The sequence below is a fragment of the Mirounga angustirostris genome, unplaced genomic scaffold (assembly GCF_029215605.1).
Source record: "Mirounga angustirostris isolate CCGP_5_RB_7025 unplaced genomic scaffold, mMirAng1.0.hap1 SCAF_9, whole genome shotgun sequence".
Lineage (NCBI taxonomy): Eukaryota > Metazoa > Chordata > Mammalia > Carnivora > Phocidae > Mirounga > Mirounga angustirostris.
This window is the reverse complement of record NW_026991717.1, coordinates 139,657,806-139,678,831: the sequence shown is the minus strand read 5'-3', so window position 1 is coordinate 139,678,831 and position 21,026 is coordinate 139,657,806. Positions and strand designations below refer to the sequence as shown.

At 45.0% G+C, this 21,026-nt stretch overlaps 1 protein-coding gene across 14 annotated transcripts in view; it reads right to left on the bottom strand.

Annotated features, from left to right (window-relative positions):
* Positions 1-244: 244 nt before the first annotated feature.
* WDR25 (WD repeat domain 25) overlaps positions 245-21,026 on the bottom strand; it is a 139,555-nt gene continuing 118,773 nt past the window's right edge. For all 14 annotated transcript variants that reach the window (XM_064571578.1, XM_064571575.1, XM_054513877.2 and 11 more), the window contains 3 exons: positions 3,872-4,042; positions 1,363-1,503; positions 245-726 (listed from right to left, as the gene is read on the bottom strand). In XM_064571578.1, coding sequence (XP_064427648.1) covers positions 505-726; positions 1,363-1,503; positions 3,872-4,042 — 534 coding nt within the window. In that variant the 3' untranslated portion in view covers positions 245-504. The remainder of the gene's footprint in view (positions 727-1,362; positions 1,504-3,871; positions 4,043-21,026) is intronic.

The window sequence follows — 21,026 nt, the reverse complement described above, 5'->3', positions numbered from 1 at the left end:
CCTGGGCCCTACGACACTGGTGGGGGCTGCCATGCTCCCACATGGAGTTCCTGAGGGCAGCTCTCAGACCCAGAGCCCCCACAGGCCCCTCATGGCCCCGGGAGTCAGGTCCATCAGCAGGATCAGCAGAGGGGGGCTGCCCCATCTCAAGCTCCCACTGGTCTGTCTCGGAGCCCCGGAAGGCCTGGGAGGGGGCAGGTGCAAGGAAGCTGCCAACACATATGTGTCGCTAAAATAACCTAAGAAATAGCAAAACACTCATGTTTATTGAGCACCACCAACAACCTGCCAGGCACTTCCGCTAATGCGGTCCTCACAACCCTGAGGCAAACAGATCTCTGTCCCCATTTTAGAGATGTGGAAACTGAGGCTCAGAGTGTGGTGGAGGTAGCCTCCACCCAGCTTTGATCAGAGGCAACCTCAGTGCTTCCTCACACCCACCCACCCCAAGGAGGAATGGGAGCCCAGGGCCGGCCGGCATCCGGAGGCTCTGAACGAGGAGGCTCAGTGCCAGATCTTAATGTCACCCTCCCAGGAGCAGGTGGCGAGGACAGAGGGCAGCACAGGGTGGAAGGTGGTGCCCACGCAAGCCTGGGCATGCCCTTGCAGCGTGCGCGCCCGGCTGGCAGTGCGGAAGCTGTACAGCAGGACCCGGCCGTCGGCACTGCCCGTCACCAGCAGGTCACCGTCTGGGGAGCACTCGCAGCCCACCGAGTAGCCTTCTACCTGCAGAGGGCAACACAGAGGGTGAGCAGGCCACACAACAGCAGCTCCTCCAGGCAGCCCGTGAGGGGGGCTATTACACCCATCCTACAGAGGAGCAGCCTGAGGCTCAGGGCTAGCCACCCAGCATCCCCAAAGCCAAGGCCCAAGCTCCCCCCATAAGCCTGGGGTCCCAGCATGGATCCTGTTTCATGAAGCCAGTTTAGTGGAATGCAGCTGGAACAGCTTTTGCATAGCTGACTGTGTCTGGCCTCACCAACAGCCACTGAGTCCCTGGCCCCTTCTGCCCCAGTGAGGCAGGCCTCAGTGGGGAAAGGGGACAGATGCAGAAATGGCCCCCACCCCTGTTCTGTCCTGTCTTCCCTCCGCCACCCCCATGACCTGTCCATGTGAGCCATTAAGTCAGGGAAAACCTTTCCTGCCCAGCACCTGAGGCCTGGAGATAGAACCAGATGTGGCCAAGGGCCGTCAGTGAACACCAGGCCACATGGTATGTGGTCACCTGGGAAACAGAAAACGGAATCTACCCAGAAAGAGGGTCTGTGCACTCTGGGGCCCCAAGTCCACTGCTGATGTTGTCTGGCAGGCGGCTCTGGGGCCAGGGCTCCACTCTTGACCTGGGGGACAGGAACACAGTACCTTGTGCCCTTCGTAGCGCCGCCTCCTGCTCATCCGGTAGGGCCACACAGCGGAAAAGAGAGCCAGGTAGTTGCCATTGGTCTGCGCCAGGAACACAGGCTCCCGGGGGTGCAAGGTGAGACTGGGGCAGGTGTATCTCTCCTGAGAAACAGTGAGGCCACAGAGAGGGTGGAAAAAGCTCCCAACTGGGCCTCTGCCTCCAATAAACATGCCACCCAGCACTCTACTCCTGGATCCTTGTGTCCAACCCCCAAACCTGGGCTTAGGGGTCTGTTTCCCAGGCCTGCTATAACAAAATGCCACAGACTTCATGGCTTAAAACTACAAACATTTACTCTCTTAGAGTCCTGGAGGTCAGAAGTCTGACACGGGTCTCACTGGGCTAAAATCAAAAGTGTCAGCAGAGCCGTGTTCCTTCCGGAGGTTCTGAGGGTAATCTGTTTTCTTGCCCTTCCTAATATCCCTTGGTTCATGGCCCTAGTGGTGGACTGAAAAATGATCCCCCAAACTACATCTATGTCCTAATTCCTGGGACCTGTCAATGTCACCTTATATGGCAAAAATGTGGAGGGGGTGTCTTTGCAGATGTAATTAAGTTAAGCTTCTTGAGGTGGGGATATTATCCCCTATTACTGCCCTAAATGCAATCATATGTGTCCTTATAAAAGGAAGGCAGGAGATCAGACACACAGAGAAGGAGACATGGAGACAGAGCAGAGGGTCTGAAGAAGCAGGGGCAGACTCTCCCCCAGAGCCTCCAGAAGGAATGGGCCCTGACAAAACCTTGATTTCAACCCAGTGAGACCTATCAGGCATCTGGCCTCCAGAACGGAGAGTGAATTTGTTAGTTTAAGCCACCAACTTTGCAGTGCTTTGCTACAGAGTGACAGGAAACAAGTCTACACACCCGCCTCCCGCCTCCACAGTGAGTCCTCAGGGTAGCCCCAGCCCGGCCCAGGCTCCCCGCGGCCCACACACACAGTAACTGAGGAGGTGAACGGCCAGGCAAGAAGAAAAAGGCATGAACAAAGTGTTCAAAGCACAAGGCAAGGAACTGTCACTGTTTGACAGGCTGGGTCACATGGAAACACCCCTACAAACTCCCTTCTCAACTACACCTGTCCTTCCTTTATTCTAAGTGTCATCCTGAAGCCACACTGTCTAAAAGAGCCCAAACTCAGAGAGCAAAGTGGGGAGCAGGTAGAAGACAGCTGCAGACTACCATGTCCGTCGGAGGCGCCAGGGCCATGGTGACCTGACAAGCTCCCAAGCGTGCTGCTCGCCTGCTCACCCGCACAGAAGCGGAGGAGGTGTGATTTTTAAGAGGGCATTCAGCATTTTCATCTACCTCACCCACTTGCCCTGGTTTCTGCACAGGCTGTTGGAGGCAGGCCCATTCAGCCCCCTCCCAGAGCCTGTCCTTCCCAGCGGGCTCACTAGCTCCCTGCAGTAAAGGTCTAGAGACTGGTTTGCTCAGGGTCACGTAGAACCCTCTGAGAAAAGAAAAGGCAGGGAAGGGGAGAAGGTATATATGTACACCTAATATATATTTTTAAATTCGGCAGGGGGAGTACCAAAGAGATTAGCCATGGCTTAACTGAAAGCTTATAAAATGATGATGAAGATGGTGGTGATGATGATGGTGGTGGTGGTGGTGGTGGTGATGGTGACGATGGTGGCGGTGATGGTGGTGGTGACGGTGGTGATGGCGGTGGTGATGATGGTGGTGGTGATGGTGGTGATGGTGGTGGCAGTGATGGTGACAATGATGGTGATGGTGGTGATGGTGATGGTGGTGATGGTGGTGATATGAAGGGGATGGTGATAGTGGTGAAGATGTTGGATTTGATGGTGGTGATGGTGATGATAGATAATGCATTTATGGAGCACCCCCCGTGCCTGGCATTGTGCTAGATCCTTTATAAGCATTATCCCCTTCAATTCTCAGAACGACTCTATGAGGTAAATAATATTCTCATCCTCAATTTCTTAAGAGGAAAATGAGAATCAAAGAGGCTACATAATGGGCTTGTAAGTGGTGAATCCAGGACTTTAACAGAGGTGATCTAACCTTGGGTCCCTGCTTGAACTTCCAAGTCACAGCTCCTGCCAAACTCACTGAGCAAGGGTGGGACAGAAACCCAGGGGCTGGCTGGGGTGGCAGAGGGAAGGTAGAAGTGTCCTGGGTTGTGTGGCAATCTTCTACTGATCTGGATGGATGGCCCCTCCACACCCTTCCCCTACAGAGTGGCCATGCCAGGCAGAGGATGAGTAGGACAGTCATGGAGGTGCTGTGATCTGGAACCTCTGGAAGGCTTTCCAGGCAGGCCTGGACCTGAGCTTGTCTACCCGATCCAAGAGATTTCAGGCACCTGAATGGTCTCTAAAGATCCTGCCTGCTGAGCCACCCCCACCAGGAAGTGACCTAGGATCTCAGCAGCTTAGGGCTACATGGCTACATCCTGCAGCTGAAACAAACTGAAAAGCAATGCCAAATAGGGTTTCTCACGTGGAAAATCTGGTTGGAGATTTTGGCAGAGCTCCGGAAATCCCAGGCAATAATGGTGCGGTCAGCAGAGTCCCGGCTCGAAGCATCTGTGCTGCTCAGAAACTCAGAGCCTTCCTGGAGGAAGAGGATGTCCAAGGTCTGCTGGATGGTCGCCTTGTAGCTTCTCACCACCTGCAAGAGTGGGCACCTATCATGCTTCAGGAGTACAGGGCAGGCACCCACAGGGAGGGCCAAGAGCCCAGCCAGCAGGTGGATCCAGTGAGAACAGTGCTGGGCTGCTAGGAGATACAGCCTTGCCTGATGGCCCCTCCCCACAGGCAGTCCTCCCTGTCGCGTGCCCACCCCACGTCTACAGACACATGACCACCATCCATTAGCCACCCAGGGAGGCGTGATGATCTCTCCAATCACACCAGTCCTCTAGACAGCAGCTGGTGCCTGATAAAAGCGAGCTTTGGGAAGGGCCCATTGCCCAAGGGCACCAAAAGGGCATCAATGATGCCCACTGATACCAGGCCATATATTGTGAGAGGCTCTTGCTTCTAAAGACGTCACATAATTCACAGCTCACAAAACCCCAGCCTATTCTCTCTGGAATAGTAACTGTACTGCAGAAAGCCAGAGTCCTTGGAGACCATAAAGGCAGAACCACAATACACAGATTAGCTTTAAAGACACTTTTACTTATTAGCATCATGGCCAATATTTCATAGCTGCCTGTCTTGTAAACCAATGTGATTAACTATCAAGCAGTTCTTTTTTCTCCAGAGGATTTTATCACATTCACCTTCCATTCTAAAGCAACTGGTTTAGGTTGGGGGAGGGTCCCAGTATCGGGACTAACAAGTATCTCCACTTAACAAACTCACTGACAGCATGCTTTAGACTGCAATATTCAACAAGAGGCCAATACAAGGCGGCCTCAGGCCTTCCGGCTGGTCCTGGCTGGCCTGTTTACCAGCTCCCAGGGCGCCACCATGTGGCCACAGCATAAACACAGTTCTCTGGTCCCTCACCTGCTGACTGGGGAAAAAGAAGTCTTGACAAATTTTTTTTAAAAAACTGGAGTTCACAACCTCTAAAATTTTGCAGATATATTTTCTATCATCCTCTTTCAAATGTATATAAGTCAAATTCACATTACACGCAGCACTCTATAAAGTCAATTTAGGCTGTTTTGAGACCCATTCTCCAGATGAGGAACACTGAGGCTCAGAGATGTAGGCATTTACCCAAAGTCCCACCACCAGGGTGGTGGCCTTCTCCCCATCTCTGCTGCTTCCCTGGGGCCCACAACCCAGTCTCCTACTGGCCACTCCCTACCTCCATAAATATGGAGACAATTTCCTGGGGGAGGATAGAGGCAAATGACTGTTCTTCTCTGAGCCTCTTCAGAAGCAGCCCCTAGCCAAGTTGATTTCAGGGTGAGCCCCCTGAAGCCTGAAGAGTAGTCCAGAGGCAGAAAAGAGAGGGCAGCCCTGCAGGCCTCTGAATACAGGGCAGAAAGCCAGCCTGTGGCTGCTCCCCAGCCCTGAGCCTCACAGATTGTGGACAGGGGAGGACGTCTCTCTGTGCCCCCAGCCAGAGGGGCCCAGTGGGGGTGCTGGTGGCCAAATGCTCCACCTGCCCAGTCTGAGGCTGGGGCCTGGGGCGGTGGGGGGTGGGGGGGCATGGCGCGGCGCTGCATGCCTTCACAGTCTCCAATATGAGCTCCCTTGAGTTTGCACAACAGTCCAGCTCACAACAGTGCCACCCCAAGGCTGTGTTTGGAATCCACCTTGGTGGGGAGGGGAGGGGCGGGAGCAATGCCCATAATCATGGCTCTGGAGCAGTCTCTCTGCCGGCTCCTCCCATCCCAGCGCCATTCCAGTCACCCCTCACTTCAGCCACCCCAGGCTTCCATTGGCCCAGGCCACACTGGGCCTCGACGCCTTTCTTCCCCTTTTCCCAAAGCCCTCTCCGTCACCACCGTTCAGGTGAGGGACAGGAAACCCAGAGATGGCCAGGGTAGCAACTACCAAGAGAAGAGATGTCTGGCCCGACTCACGCCCCTGGCTGCGGCTGATGCACTGAGCAGCTTGCCCTCCCTGGTGGAGGGGGGGAGGCACGGGGTAGCCCCCAGAGCAACAGGAGCTCACACAGAATGGCCACTGGTGGGCTCACACACGCGCCGGGCACTTCCCGGCTCCCTGGCAGCGAGGACCGGGAGCTTTTGGGCACAGGTTCCGGCCTACATGCCACAGACCCCTCTCCAGTCACAGCACCTTGATCCCCACAGGGGCTTGGGAAATGCACTGACCCAGGAAAGGAGACAGGAAGAAGAGGGCCCCCCTTGCTGCTTCTGAGTGCCAGGTAAATGGCAGCCACTGGGCAGGGGTTCCACATAAATGGTCTCATGGGGACAGCCCAGAGGTAGCTTTTCCCAGAGGGTGCGTGAAGGCCCAGAGAGGAGCACGGTGCCAGGGGCCCTCGGCCTGTCCGTGACAGAACTACCCACGAGCCCGACACACCTGCCTCCCAAGGCAAACTTTCCAGGAGAATGAAAACCGTTGTTCTGTACGTTCCTGAGAACGGATGGAAACGGCCCAATTCATTAGGGCGCCATAAAATTGAATGGCCGGGAGACAAGCTGTGTTATGGGCGATCCCTGCCAATGACATGCTGTAAGTGGAAAGCTGACCTTTGAAGTGATCGCCGCCAAACGTGATTTACTCGCCTTCACAACTGCTCCTGCCCTGGGAAAGAGCAGAGGTGCCATTTGTGTGTCTAGCTGGTGGGTTTTATGGCAACCTTAATTACAACGACAGCTGGTGTGTCCCATCCCAGGGGCATGGGATGGTGCTGCGCGGGCCTAACTAGCTGGATCCAGAAGGGAGCCCTCCTCAGACTCTTCTGGCAGGAAGCAGATACTTGGCTGAAGGCTCTGGCTTTGGGGAAAGTGGGAGACGTAATCCACACCACGACATACTCAGGTATGAAAATCACTCAACATCCCTGAAATCTGACAACTGCTCGGCCCTCCGGACAAACGTGGGAAACTCTGGGCTGACTCTGATTCATCCTTCCTTGCATCCCTGCCACTTCCAAAGGGCGCGGGGTTGGGGCGCAGGCTGGGCTCCGTTCCTGGCCCAGCTGCTGACATACTGTGTGCCTGGGGGAGTCCCTTCCTTCTCCAGGCCTGGCCTTTTGGTCATCACCACAAAGGGCTTGGACTGACAACAAGCAAACCTCTGCCTCTGGGCGCTGCTGGACCCCAGACAGGAGGACTAGGGTGCCCTAGCCCCCTGACCCCACCCCACCACTCCTCTGCACCCAAGCCTGAGGAAAGGCAAGGGGAGACACTGCTCTGGGTCCCATGGGACCCCATGCTCCCTCAGTCACCTGCCTACCCCACAGGACCGTGAGTTCCTGGGGACTGGCATCTGTCACATCTCCAGGTCGCCCTTGGGCAGCACTGAGTCTGCACAGTGCAGGCATTACTAAGGTGTGTTGAACCGATGGCTGGATAAGTGAATGAGTGGATACACAAATGGATCAGTGAACAAAAGGACAGCTTGAAAAGCAGGGACTTTGAGGTCTCTAGCTCCCAGCAACATCCTGGCACTTGGGGCTAAGCCAGCACTTGGGGAGCCATCATCCCTGCCCTGTTAGACACCCTGGGGGATGACACTCAGTCACAGGGTCCTCCTGTGGTCCTGGACATGGAGACAAAGGAAACCTGACTCTCAAGGAACTCTGAGGCCACGGTGGGGGTGGGAGGCAGAAGCAGAGCGCCTCATTCAATGTCACATCATCGCTGGCCCTGGGGAGGCTGGTGGAGGCCTCCCTCCCCCGTGGGAGGGCCCAAGCTCTCAGGCAGACACCCTGGGGGCCTGTTGCTAAACTTCTGGGTCCCGGGCAAACCACACCTCTCTGCTTCAGCCTCCACACCTGTAAGGTGGGGAGAGAAATGGGGCCTACAGCTTGGGAGCAAACAAAGGCAATGTGCCTGGCTAAGTGGCTGACATGAGGCAGATGCTCAGAAACCTTCTCTTCTGGGGCCAGCCAGAGCCAAAGTCCCCAGCTCAGAGCTGTGGGTCCTTGGACAAGTTCCTTCTCCCCAGAGTTCAATTCTTTCTCCCTGTAAATAAACATTGGGGTCTCTTCAAATGCTAAGATATCAGGAATCTATGCATAAAAGCAAGCTGGAGAAGGGAGCAAAGGGCCTGTTTCTATAGTTTAAATTCCCACAAGTAGCCAATCACAGAACACACCAAAAGTGCTCTGTCGATAAATTCAAAATGGGTCAGAAACTTATGTTAAAAAAAAAAAAATAGAAAAGAGGACCTGATTGAGTTTTTCTACAACCTGGAGCTGGGGGAACCTTTCCTAGCCATGGCTCTGAGGCCAGAAGCAATGAGAAGAAAAATGGGTTAACCTCGCTACATGAAAATACTAATAATTTTAAAAACCATTGCACAGCACCCAAAAAAAGTAAGTAAAAATGACAAATGGGAGAAATATTTGCAACTTACATTAGAGGCAAAGGTTACTATCCTTAATACATAGTTTCTCAAAACAGGTGAGAAAGACCCAGCACCTGTACAAAAAAATGCTAGAAAAGTGAACAGAGAGTTCACATAAAAGGAAATGTAACTGGTCCTTTCATTTGCTCATAACAAGAGAAATGCAAATTTAAATTACACAGAGGTACCATTTCTTACCTATCAAATTAGCAAAATCCCAGTCTGACAACACACTCCATTAGGTGGCTGTGGGGCTTTAGCTACCTGTACACACTGCTGACAGAAACACAAAACCATACAATCCCTGTGGAGAGAACTGGGGCAACATCGAGCAAACTAACACATGCCTTGTTTCTCAGCAATCTGCACGACCCCGCAAAGCACCCTGTAGGAGCGATCCCAAAGGCACACTGGCAAAACCCCAGAAAGATGTAAGTACAACACCACTGAAAGCAGCAATGCTTGTAAAAATAAAAAACTGGAAATAACCCAAATGTACATCCAGAAAGGACCATTGAATAAACCTTAGTACATCCACATTCCAGAAGGTGATGCAGCTGCGAAGAGTGGGGCCTGCCCTCCCGCCCTGCTACAGGGCGGCCTCCAAGACATACTGTCCAGTGAGAAAAGCCCCAGGTGGCAGAGAAACAGTGTACAAGGTGAGTGGAAGAGGGGACAGGAATACATGTGTGTGGCTTGCGTCCATTAAAAACAACAGAAAGATAAACCAGAAACTAAAGAAGTAAATAAAGAGAATGGAGGAGACAGGATGAGACAGGATTAGAGATAGTACTTAGAAGATGTCTGTAAGGGGCCAGACAGTAAACAGTTTAGGGTCTGGGGGACACATACAGTTACTGCTGTGTACTCTCCTGTGTGCATGTACATGTGTGAAGGCATGTGCACAGATGTGTATGTTACAACCATTTGAGAATGTAGAAACCATTCTTTTTTTTTTTTAAAGGTTTTTTTATTTATTCATTCGAGACACAGAGAGAGAGAGAGAGAGAACATGAGCAGGGGGAGAAGCAGAGGGAGGGGGGAGAAGCAGGCCCCCCGCTGAGCAGGAAGCCCGATGCGGGGCTCGATCCCAGGACCCTGGGATCATGACCTGAGCCGAAGGCAGAGGCTCAACCAACTGAGCCACCCAGCGCCCCAGAAACCATTCTTTTCTTAAGATTTTATTTATTTGAGAGAGAGAGAGAGTGAGAGAGCACGTGCAAGCGCAAGTGGGGGGAGGGGCAGAGGAGAGAGAATCTCAAGCAGATGCCACGCTGAGTACGGAGCCCGACAGCGGGGCTCGATCTCAAAACCCTGAGATCGTGACCTGAGCGGAAATCAAGGGTAGGGACACTTAACCGACTGTGCCACCAGGCACCCCTAGAAACCATTCTTAGCTCAAGGATCGTACCAAGCCGGTGGCAAGCCAGATTGGGCCTATGAGCTATAGTTTTCCAATTCCTTCTCTAGAGTCATGTATATATTTTATAAAATGATGCAACCAAATTAACATAAAACAGGCTCTAAGATGTGAAAGCAAAATTAAGCAAATAAAACTAACCATGTGTTGAGCTGGTGGCTTAGCCACACAAATGGGATTTATTTTGAGAGGCACTAAAGGACACTAATATAATGGCACATCCTTAGTTGAATATACATTCTGAACAGAAAATCAGTAATTTGGGCGCCTGGGTGGCTCAGATGGTTAAGCATCTGCCTTCGGCTCAGGTCATGATCCCAGCGTCCTGGGATCGAGTCCCGCATCGGGCTCCCTGCTCCTTGGGAGCCTGCTTCTCCCTCTGCCTCTCTCTCTCTCTGTCTCTCATGAATAAATAAATAAAATCTTTAAAAAAAAAAAAAGAAAATCAGTAATTTGATGGTAGATCCTAACTGGACATACTCTGGGGACCAAAAGAACCACAAGAAATCTTAAACTGTCTTCAGTCATCACATAGCTAGTGTTGATATATATACCCCAAAAATTGTGTGAAGGCAGATAGAAATAAAAATTTCCAGTATAAAAAAGAGAAAATATATAAAACCAAAGAAGTTAAAGAAAAATTCTATAATCCTAAATTTGAATTGGGGGGAAAAAATCAGTATTTTTTCTTTTTTAAGATTTTATTTTTAAGTAATCTCCACACCCTACAAGGGGCTCAAACTTACAATCCTGAGATCAAGAGTCACACGCTCCATCGACTGAGCCAGCCAGGAGTCCCTGATGTATTTCTTTTCTTAACAACAAAAATATTTCCTAGCTCTGTCCACAGAAGGGGCCTAGAAACAAGGAGCAACCACATCACTCAGATTACGGTCTCTAAACCCAGCTAAACCCAGAAGTGATAGATGACAGACCTCGGCACCACAACAGTGATTGTAACTGTCTAGCATACATTTAAGAAGGTAAAAGAAGGGCGCCTGGGTGGCTCAGTCGGTTAAGCAACTGCCTTCGGCTCAGGTCATGATCCTGGAGTCCTGGGATCGAGTCCCGCATCGGGCTCCCTGCTCGGCGGGGAGTCTGCTTCTCCCTCTGACCCTCCCCCGTCTCGTGCTCTCTGTCTCTCATTCTCTCTCGCAAATAAATAAATAAAATCTTTAAAAAAAAAAAAAAAAAAAGAAGGTAAAAGAAAGCGGGGCGCCTGGGTGGCTCAATCACTTAAGCGTCCCACTCTTGATTTCTGCTCAGGTCATGATCTCAGAGTTGTGAGATCGAGCCCTGCAAAGTTCTCTCCCTCTGCCCTTCCCCACCCCAACGTGCACTCTCTCTCCCTCTTAAAAAAAAAGGGGGGGGTAGAGGCAAAAGTGACCATGGTAGATAGAGACGTGGAGGATGTAGGAGTCCCCCAGTGAACTTCTAGGGATGAAATACACAATGTTTGAGATGAAAAATACATTCGATGGGATTAACAGCAGATGAGCTGCTGCAGCAAAAAAAATAATAATAATAATGAACTAGAAGACACAGCAACTGAAATTATTCAAAACATACTGAAGAGAAGAAAAAGACTGGATTCAAAGATGAAATCTAGTTTTATTTAACCCAAAATGGAATAAGCCTGCTATGGCCTCTTATTCTCTCCTACCAATTACAACTAAAAGCTCTGGACAAAATCCACAAAGCAATTACCTAAAGGCTTTAAAGAGTAAATAACAGCAAGTGGGTTGGGGAGGGAAATAAAAATTTGCAAGGTAAGGGCCTAGATTTGTGGGGTTTGGGGGAGGGGGTTGCTTGTTTGTTGTCTTTTAACTCCTGACTTTGACAAATGGACTTACTGAATTAAGGAACTACACAGTGAGCATGGACAGCAAAAATTCTGAAATGAATCTGTCATTCTGGTCAAAGGAACAAGAAAATGGGCCCCTGTAAGCCGGAGAGTATGGGGGAAATTTAAAAATATATCCTCTTGCTCTCCTGCCATGACCCAATGCCAGCCCAACCACAGGACCGCAGTGCTCTGTGTGTGCAGCACAAGTACATAAAACCGGGAAGGAAAACAACTGAATAGAAGAGCTGAGGGAAAGGACCTTTATTATAACAATGGTAAGGGGAAAAGCCACATTATTTTCTTCCTCTATTTTCTCTGGCTACTTCGCCTTGAAAGGGATCCCAGTTACAGATATTGTGACGAGGCAGAAGGCTAAGAGTCTGAGACAATGCCATCTCTCTGGGCAGAAGAACCAGGAAAGGAGGCCCTGGGGGGCCAGGCGGTGTGGGAGAAGTCCCAAGGAGGACAGAGCTGAGAATTCTCTAGTTCTATGTGTGAACTGACAGGCACCCCAGAACAATTCCTAAGCAATACAGTCATGGAACACACTCTCAGAAGCACAGCCAAAACTAGGAGAAGCAGAATACCATATAACCACTGCCCAAGTCTGAAACTAACCCCTTCGTGGCCCAGCATCACAAACGGTTTGAACACTGCAATGAAAATGGAACCACTGCCCAAAGAAAGAGAGAAAGAATTTGGAATCTGAATCTAACATGGCCACTTGCTTGTTAAGACAAACCAATCACTATTCTCCATAGAACTTTAATAGGACCCAGGATTTTACAATATTCAAAATGTGCAGGATATATTCTGAAGTTACTTGACATATAAAGAATCAGGAAAATGTAAATAGTAACCACCACAAAAGAGAAATGATAGATGTCAGCCCTGAAGTGACCCAGATGATGGAATTTTCAGACACATTTAAATAGCGATTATAATAATCCTCAATGACATAAAGATAAACACTCTTTTTTAAAAATATATATTATTTATTTATCTGACAGAGAGAGTGTGTGTGTGCATGAGCAGGGGGAGCAGGAGAGGGAGAAGCAGGCTCCCCACTGAGCAGATAACCCAATGCAGGCCTCGATCCCAGGACCCTGGGATCATGACCCGAGCCAAAGGCAGACACTTAACAACTGAGCCACCCAGGCGCCCCAAATAAAATCTTTTTTAAAAAGATTGAAAAGCAATGGAAATACCAAATATACAGGGAAATAGAACATACTTTTCTATTATTAAAATATTTTTAAAATAATTTGCCGTTTCCAGCAAAAATAACAATGTATTGTGGGGACTGTAATATATGTAGAAATAAAATGTATGCCAACAACAACACAAAGACTATTAAGGGGAAAACTGAAGATCTGTACATTGTAAGATGCTCACACAAAACATACAGATCTAATAGGATCTGAGGGTGGGCTGATAAGATAGACATATACTATGAACTCTAAAGCAACCACTAAAAGTAAAAAACAGCACAAATCCACAGATTAAAAAAGCAACAAAACAGATAAGATGAAATCATAGAAATACTAGTTCATCCAAGAGAAAAGGGGAACAAAACACAAAAACAAAGGAGACAAGAGAACAGGTGCAACAAATGAAAACAAGATGGTGAGTTGAAACCCAAACATGCCAATGATTGCATTAAATGAAAACAGGATGAATACACCAGCTCAAAGGAAAAGATTGGTACACAGAACTAAACTAAAGATCAAGATCCAACTAAGTGCTGCCTACAAGAAACACATTTTACTTATTTTTTTAAAGTTTGTTTGTCATCTGCGGGTCAGGTCATGATCCCGGGGTCCTGGAATCAAGCCCCTCATCAGGCTCCCTGCTCAGCGGGGAGTCTCCTTTTACCTCTCCCTGCTCATGACTGCTCTCTCACATGCGCTCTCTCTCTCAAATAAATAAATAAAATCTTAAAAAATAATAAAATAAATAAGTTTATTATTTTTAAAGATTTTTACATTTAATTTAATTTTTTAAAGATTTTTATTTATTTGACAGAGAGAGAGAGACAGCAAGAGAGGGAACACAAACAGAGGGAGTGGGAGAGGGAGAAGCAGGCTTCCCGCTGAGCAGGAAACCTGATGTGGGGCTCAATCCCAGGACCCTGGGATCATGACCTGAGCCGAAGGCAGATGTTTAACTGACTGAGCCACTCAGGCGCCCCAGATTTCTTTTATTTTAGAGAGAGCAAGAGGTGGGGAGGGCAGAGAGAGAGGGAAAGAGAATCCACAAGCAGACTCCCCACTGAGCGCAGAGCCCCATTCAGGGCTCAATCTCACAACCCTGAGATCATGACCTGAGCCGAAATCAAGAGTCAGGTGCTTAACCGACTGAGCCACCCAGGCCCCCCATTTATTTATTTTTAAGTAATCTCTACACCCAACGTGGGGCTTGAACTCAAAACCCTGAGATCAAGAGTTGCATGCTCTTCCAACTGAGCCAGCCAGGTGTCCTGAAACACATTTTAAATATAAAGACAGAAACAGGTTAAAAGTAAACACATGGCAAAAGATGTATCATGCTGACAGTTATCAAAGTAAACCAGGAACGCCGAGGTTAATGACAGAGGAGATTTCAGAATAAAGAATATTATCAGGGATAAACAAAGTCTTTTCTTTTCTTTTTTTTTTTTTTTAAAGATTTTATTTATTTATTTGAGAGAGAGAATGAGAGACAGAGAGCACGAGAGGGAAGAGGGTCAGAGGGAGAAGCAGACCCCCAGCTGAGCAGGGAGCCCGATGTGGGACTCGATCCCGGGACTCCAGGATCATGACCTGAGCCGAAGGCAGTCGCTTAACCAACTGAGCCACCCAAGTGCCCCAAACAAAGTCTTTTCATAATGATTAAAGAGTCAATTCATCAGGGAAACAACAATCTTCAATGGTTATGTACCTAATAACAGAGCCTCAAAATAAACGAAGGAAAACTAATAGAACTTAAAAAGGAAATAAGACAAATTCACTCTTCTAGTCACAAATTTCAACCAGCTGCTCTTAACTAAGAGAACAAATGGACAGAAATATTAGAAAGGATACAGAAGACTTGAATAACACAATTTGCTAACTCAATCTAATTGAGACATATACATCATTACTCTCAACAACAGAATAAACATTATTTTCAATTACACACAGAACATTTACTAAGGTAGACCAGATTCTAGAACGTCAAACAAGTCTCAATAAACTTAAAAGGATTTAAACACACAATGTATGCTCTGTGCCACAACGGAATTAAAAATCAATAAAAGATATCTGGAAAATTCCCAAGTATTTGGAATCTAAATAGCACACTCCTGCAATAATCCATGGACCAAGAAGAAATAAAAAAGGTATTAGAAAGTATTTTTTTCATGAATAAAAATGAAAGCACAATATATCAACAGTTGTGTTAATGTAGCTGCAACACCCAGAGGGAAATTAACACCTTTAAAATTAAAACCTTTCCCACAGTTTTGCTTTCCAGAGTTTCAGTCACCGAGGTCAACTGTGGTCTGGATGCAGATGATCCTCCTTCTGACATACTGTCAGAAGGTCAGTGGTAGCCTAACGCTACGTCACAGTGCCCATGTCACTTACTTCACCTCATCACACAGGCATTTTATCATCTCCTATCATCACAAGAAAAGGAAGGGTAAGTACAGTTTAGTAAGATCTTTTGAGAAAGAGACCACATTCACATAACTCATATTATATTGTTATAACTAAGTTGTTATAATTGTTCTATTTTATTGGGTATTGTTGCTAATCTATTACTGTACCTAATTTATAAAGTAAACTTTATCATAAGCATGTATTTATAGGAAAAACCATAGTAGATAGTATGTATATACAGGGTTCAGTCCCATCCCTGGTTTCAGGCAGCCACTGGGGGTCTTGGAACATATCCCTCATGGATAAGGGGAAGCTCCTGTGGTACTGATCTAGGTTAGAAAAGAACAGAAGTCTCAACTTCTACTTTAAGAAACTAGAAAAAGAATATAAAGTTAAAGCCAAGGTTTAAGCAAAAGGAAATAGTTCAGAAATCATTAAATTTTTAAAAGGAAAAGAAATAAAGAAAATCAATGAAACAAAAATCTGGTACTTTGAAAAGATCAACAAAATTAACAAGCCTCTAGACAATTTATGCCAAAAAAATTAGATAATTTTGATGAAAGAAAAAAGCTTCTCGAAGGACACAAACTACCAAAGGTCACTCAAAGAGAAAGAGAACACTGGAATAACCCTATATTTATTAAATAAATTTTATCTGAGATTTCAAATCTTCCCCAAAAGAAAATTTCAGGCTAAGATGACTTCACTAGTCAATTCCAGCAAATGTTACAGAAGAAATAATAGCAACTCTAAACAAACTCTTCCAGCACACTGGGGAGAAAGGAACAATCCCAAAGTCATTCTATGAGGCCAGCATTGCCCTGATATCAAAAGGAGACAAAGATATTACCAGAGAAGTACAGATCAATATGCCTTTGAACACAGATGTGAAAATTCTTAACACATTTTAGCCAACAGAATCCCAAATTATATAAAGGGGATAATAAATCATGATCAAGTGGAGTTTATCCCAAGAATGCAAGTTTAATAACTAAAAAATCTACTGACAAAATCTACCATATTAACTGAGTAAATAGGAAAAACATTATCCCTCAAAAGATGTCAGAAAAGCAACTGACAAAATCCAGCAGTAATTCACGATAACAATACTCAACAAACTAGGAATAAAAGGGAATGTCCTCAAATTCATAGGGGCATCTACAAAAACACATAGCTAACATATGTAACTGTGAAAAAAAATGAATACTTCCCCTATAATACTGGGAACAAGGCAAGGATGTCCACCCTCGCCACTTCATTTCAACATGGGTCTAGAGGCTTAAGCCAATGCAATAAGTTGGAAGGAAGGGATAGAATGCAGCATGGGAGGGAGGAAGAAATGGCACCCAGATTGGAAAAAAAGAATTAAAGCTCCCTTTATTCACAGATGAAATGGTCATCTTTGCAGAAAATACAACAGTATCTACAAAAAAGCAACTAGAACTAATAAATGACAGAGTTATGGAATTCAAGGTGAATACACAAAAATCAGTGTATTTCTATATACCAACAATATATAATCAGAAATTGAAATTTTATAATACTACTTACAATAGTGTAAAAATATAAATACTTAGGGATAAACCTAACAACAATGTGAAAGAGTTATACAGTAAAAACTACAATAAGACACTGGTGAAAGAAATTAAAATAGATTTTTTTTTAAAAGATTTATTCATTTGAGAGAGAGAGAGAGCATGCACACGTGAGGAGGGTGGCTAGGGGCAGAGAGAGGTAGAGAAGCAGACTCCTCGCTGAGCACAGAGCCCTATGCAGGGCTCAATCCCAGGACCCTGAGAGATCATGGCCCGAGCAAAAATCAAGTCAGACAATTAATCGACGGAGCCACACAGGCGCCCCAAACTAGATTTAAATAAATGGAAAAGTATACTATGTTTATGGATTGGAAGACTCAAAATTGTTAAGAATTCAATTCTCCTCCAAAATTGATTGGTACATTACATACAATATCATTCAAAATTCAAGCAGGGCTTTTTTTGGTAGAAAATTGACAAAGTGATTATAAAATTGAAATATAAGTGCAAAGAACCTAGAATAGGCAAAATAATTTTGAAAAAAAAAAACCTGGAAGACTTATACTACCTGATTTCAAGACTCATTAGATGAAAATAATGAGAAAGATAACAAGAAAACAATGGGGTATTGGTGTAAAGACAAAGAAAGCAATGGGAGAGACAAGATTACAAAAATAGACCTACACATATTCAGTCAACTAATTTTCCATTGCAAAGGTGTGGGTATTGTTTGCAACAAATGTTGCAGGAATACTGAATATCCACATGCAAAACCAGGAATTTCCATCCATTACCTTGCACCATGTGCAAAAATTAATATGAGATGGACCACAGACTAATATAAAACCCAAAACTATACAACCTCTGAAAATAAACACAGAAGCAAATCTTCATGGCCTTAGGTTAGGCAAAGTTTGCTTAGACGCAACACTAACAGCATGATCAGAAAAGAAAAACATTGGGAAATTAAACTTCATCAAAAATTTTAAATTCTGCTCTTCCAAAAATATAAGAATGAAAATACAACCCACGCACTGGAAGGAAGTATTTGCAAATCATACATGTAATAAACATGTATGTAAAGAACTCTCAAAACTCAGTAACACAGAAACAGTCTGATTTTTTTTTAATGGACAAGAAACTTAAACAGACATTAAAAAATATACATACAGATGGCAAAGAAGCTCATGAAAAGATGCACAACATCAGTAGTCATTTGAGAAATGCAAATTAAAACCACAGTGAGATGCCACTACACTCATTTCAGAATGGCTAAAATTTAAAAGGCCTATCATAGCAAGTGTTGGCTATGATGCAGAGCAATCACATTGTGTGCAGACCCTCACACAATGTTTGTGGGACTGTAAAATAGTGCAACCATTTAGAAAACTGGAAGTTTCTTCAAATTTAAACATATACCAGCATATGACCTAGACATTCTAATCCTAGGTATTTACCCAATATCTTAAGTCTGCTCAGGCTGCCATAAAAAGGTACCACAGTTTGGGGCTTAAACAACAGACATTTATTATCTCACAATCCTGGAGGCGGGGAGTCTAAGATCAAGGTGCCCGCAGGGCTGGTTTCTGCTGAGGCCTCTCTCCTTGGCTTGAAGACTCCGACTTCTTGCCGTGTCCCCATGAGGCCTTTTCTCTGCAGCACAGAGAAAGCTCTGTTGTCACTTCCTCTTCTTTTAAAGACACCGGTCCTACTGGATTAGGGCCTCACCTTTACAACCACATTTAACCTGAATTATCTCTTTAAAGGCCCTATACAGTCACACTAAGGGGTAGGGCTTCAACATATAAATGGGAGAGGGGCACAATGTAGTCTGTAACACCCAAAGAAATGAAAACATGTACTCACTAAAAGGCTTGCACATGAATGTTCATAGTAACTTTATTTGTAATAACCAAAAGCTGGAAACAACTCAATGCCCATCAATAGTAAATAGATAAACTATGGCATATCCTACTATGGTGGAATCCTACTTATCAATATGATGGGATAAAATATTATTTGTACACACAATAACATGGATCAATCTCAAATAATTATGCTGAATGGGGGAAAAAGCCACATTAAAAAAGAGTACATACCCTATGACTATATTTACACAAAAAATTCTGGAAAATGGAAACTAATTTATAATGACAAAACAGATCAGTGGGTGCCTGAAGACAAGTGTAAGGCATGGAGGGGCAGGAGAAGAAATTACAAAGGAGCACAAAAACGTTTGAAGATGATGGGTATATCACTTAATTTGACTGTGGTGATGGTTCCATGGATGTATACGTATGTCAAAATTTATTAAGCTGTATACTTCAAATATGCAGTTTAATGTAGGTCAATTATACTTCCATAAAGGTATTTTCATAAAGGGCTGACATGGAAAAAACAAAGGCAAAATAAAGATGTTTTTATAAACAAAAACTGAGATAATTCACCACCAGGAAGTCTGTATTACAAGAAATGTTAAAATAAGTTCTTCAGACTGGGGGAATGACACCAGATTGGTACTGAGATCAACAGGAAGGAAAAATAATGAAAAATAATAAATAATTAATAAATAAATAGTAACAACAAATGAAATATAATGAATGAATGAAAGTAATAATAAGGGGCGCCTGGGTGGCTCAGTTGGTTAAGCAACTGCCTTCGGCTCAGGTCATGATCCTGGAGTCCCTGGATCGAGTCCCGCGTTGGGCTCCCTGCTCGGCGGGGAGCCTGCTTCTCCCTCTGACCCTCCCCCCTCTCATGTGCTCTCTCTCTCTCATTCTCTCTGTCTCAAATAAATAAATAAAATCTTTAAAAAAAAAAAAAAGAAAGAAAGTAATAGTAAAAAGTAATGAAACAAAGGCACCTGGGTGGCTCAGTTGGTTAAGAGTCTGCCTTCGGCTAAGGTCGTGATCCCAGGGGTCCTGGGATGGAGCCTTGTATCTTTCACTTGCTCTTGCTTACACCTGCTCTCTCTCTCAAGTAAATAAATAAAATCTTTTATTTTTAAAGATTACTTTTATTCTTTAAAGATTGTATTTATTTATTTGAGAGAGAGAGAGCCTGAGAGAGAGAGCAGAGGGAGAGGGAGAAGCAGGCTCCCCACTGAGCAGGGAGCCTAATGTGAGGCTTGACTCCAGGACCCCAGCTGGGATCATGACCCAAGCTGAAGGCAGACGTTTAACCACCTGAGCCACCCAGATGCCCCAAATAAATAAAATCTTTAAAAAAAAAAAAAAGTAATGAAATAATGTTAAGATCAATTTGAGGCCAACACATTTGACAACTTAGATGAAATGGACAAATTTCTTAAAAGAAAAAAGTTACAAAAGTGACTGAAGAAGAAACAGAACACCTGAATAGCCCCATATATACCTTTAAAATATTTTTGTAATACAAAAATCTTCCAACAAAGAAAACCTTGGGTCCAGATGTCTTCACTGGTGAATTCTGTCAAACATTAAGGAGGAAATAACACCGCTCCTACACAAACATTCAGGAAGTACATGATGAGAGATTTCTCCACTCATTTTTTTGAGGCCAATATTAATCTTACATCAAAACAAGACTAAGACAACACAAGAAAAAAAGTATAAGCCAAACAGAAATCTAAAATCCTTAACAAATTATTAGCAAATAGAATTAACCATATATAAAAAAATAATACATCATGACCAAGTAAGGTTCATTCCAGAAATGCATGGTTCATGTAACATTTCTTTTAAAAATCAATGTAATTCACCATATTAACTGAATATAGGAAAAAATACAGGTGTGGTAAAATCATTTGACAAAGTTTAACACCAATATATGATAAAAACCTTCAGAAAACTAAGAATAGAAGGTAACTCCCTTAAACTGATTTAGGATATTTTCTCAAAACCCATATCTAACAACATTCTTAATGGTGAAAGGCTGAATGCTTTCCCCATAAAGTCAGGAAAAAGACAAGGATTTCATTCTCACCGCTTTTATTCAACATTGTACTGGAGATGCTAGTGATTGCAATACAGCAAGAAAAAGAAATAGATGCATACACACTGGAAAGGAAGCTAAAACTGTATTATTCACAGACAATGTGATTGTGTGTGTGAAAATTCCTAAGTAATCTAGGAAAAGCTATTAGGACTAAGACATAAATTTAGTAATGTCACAAGGTTAAGAAAGTTAATAGTATTTCTACATATTAGCAATAAACACTGGAAAATAAAATTTAAAATAAAATTCCACTC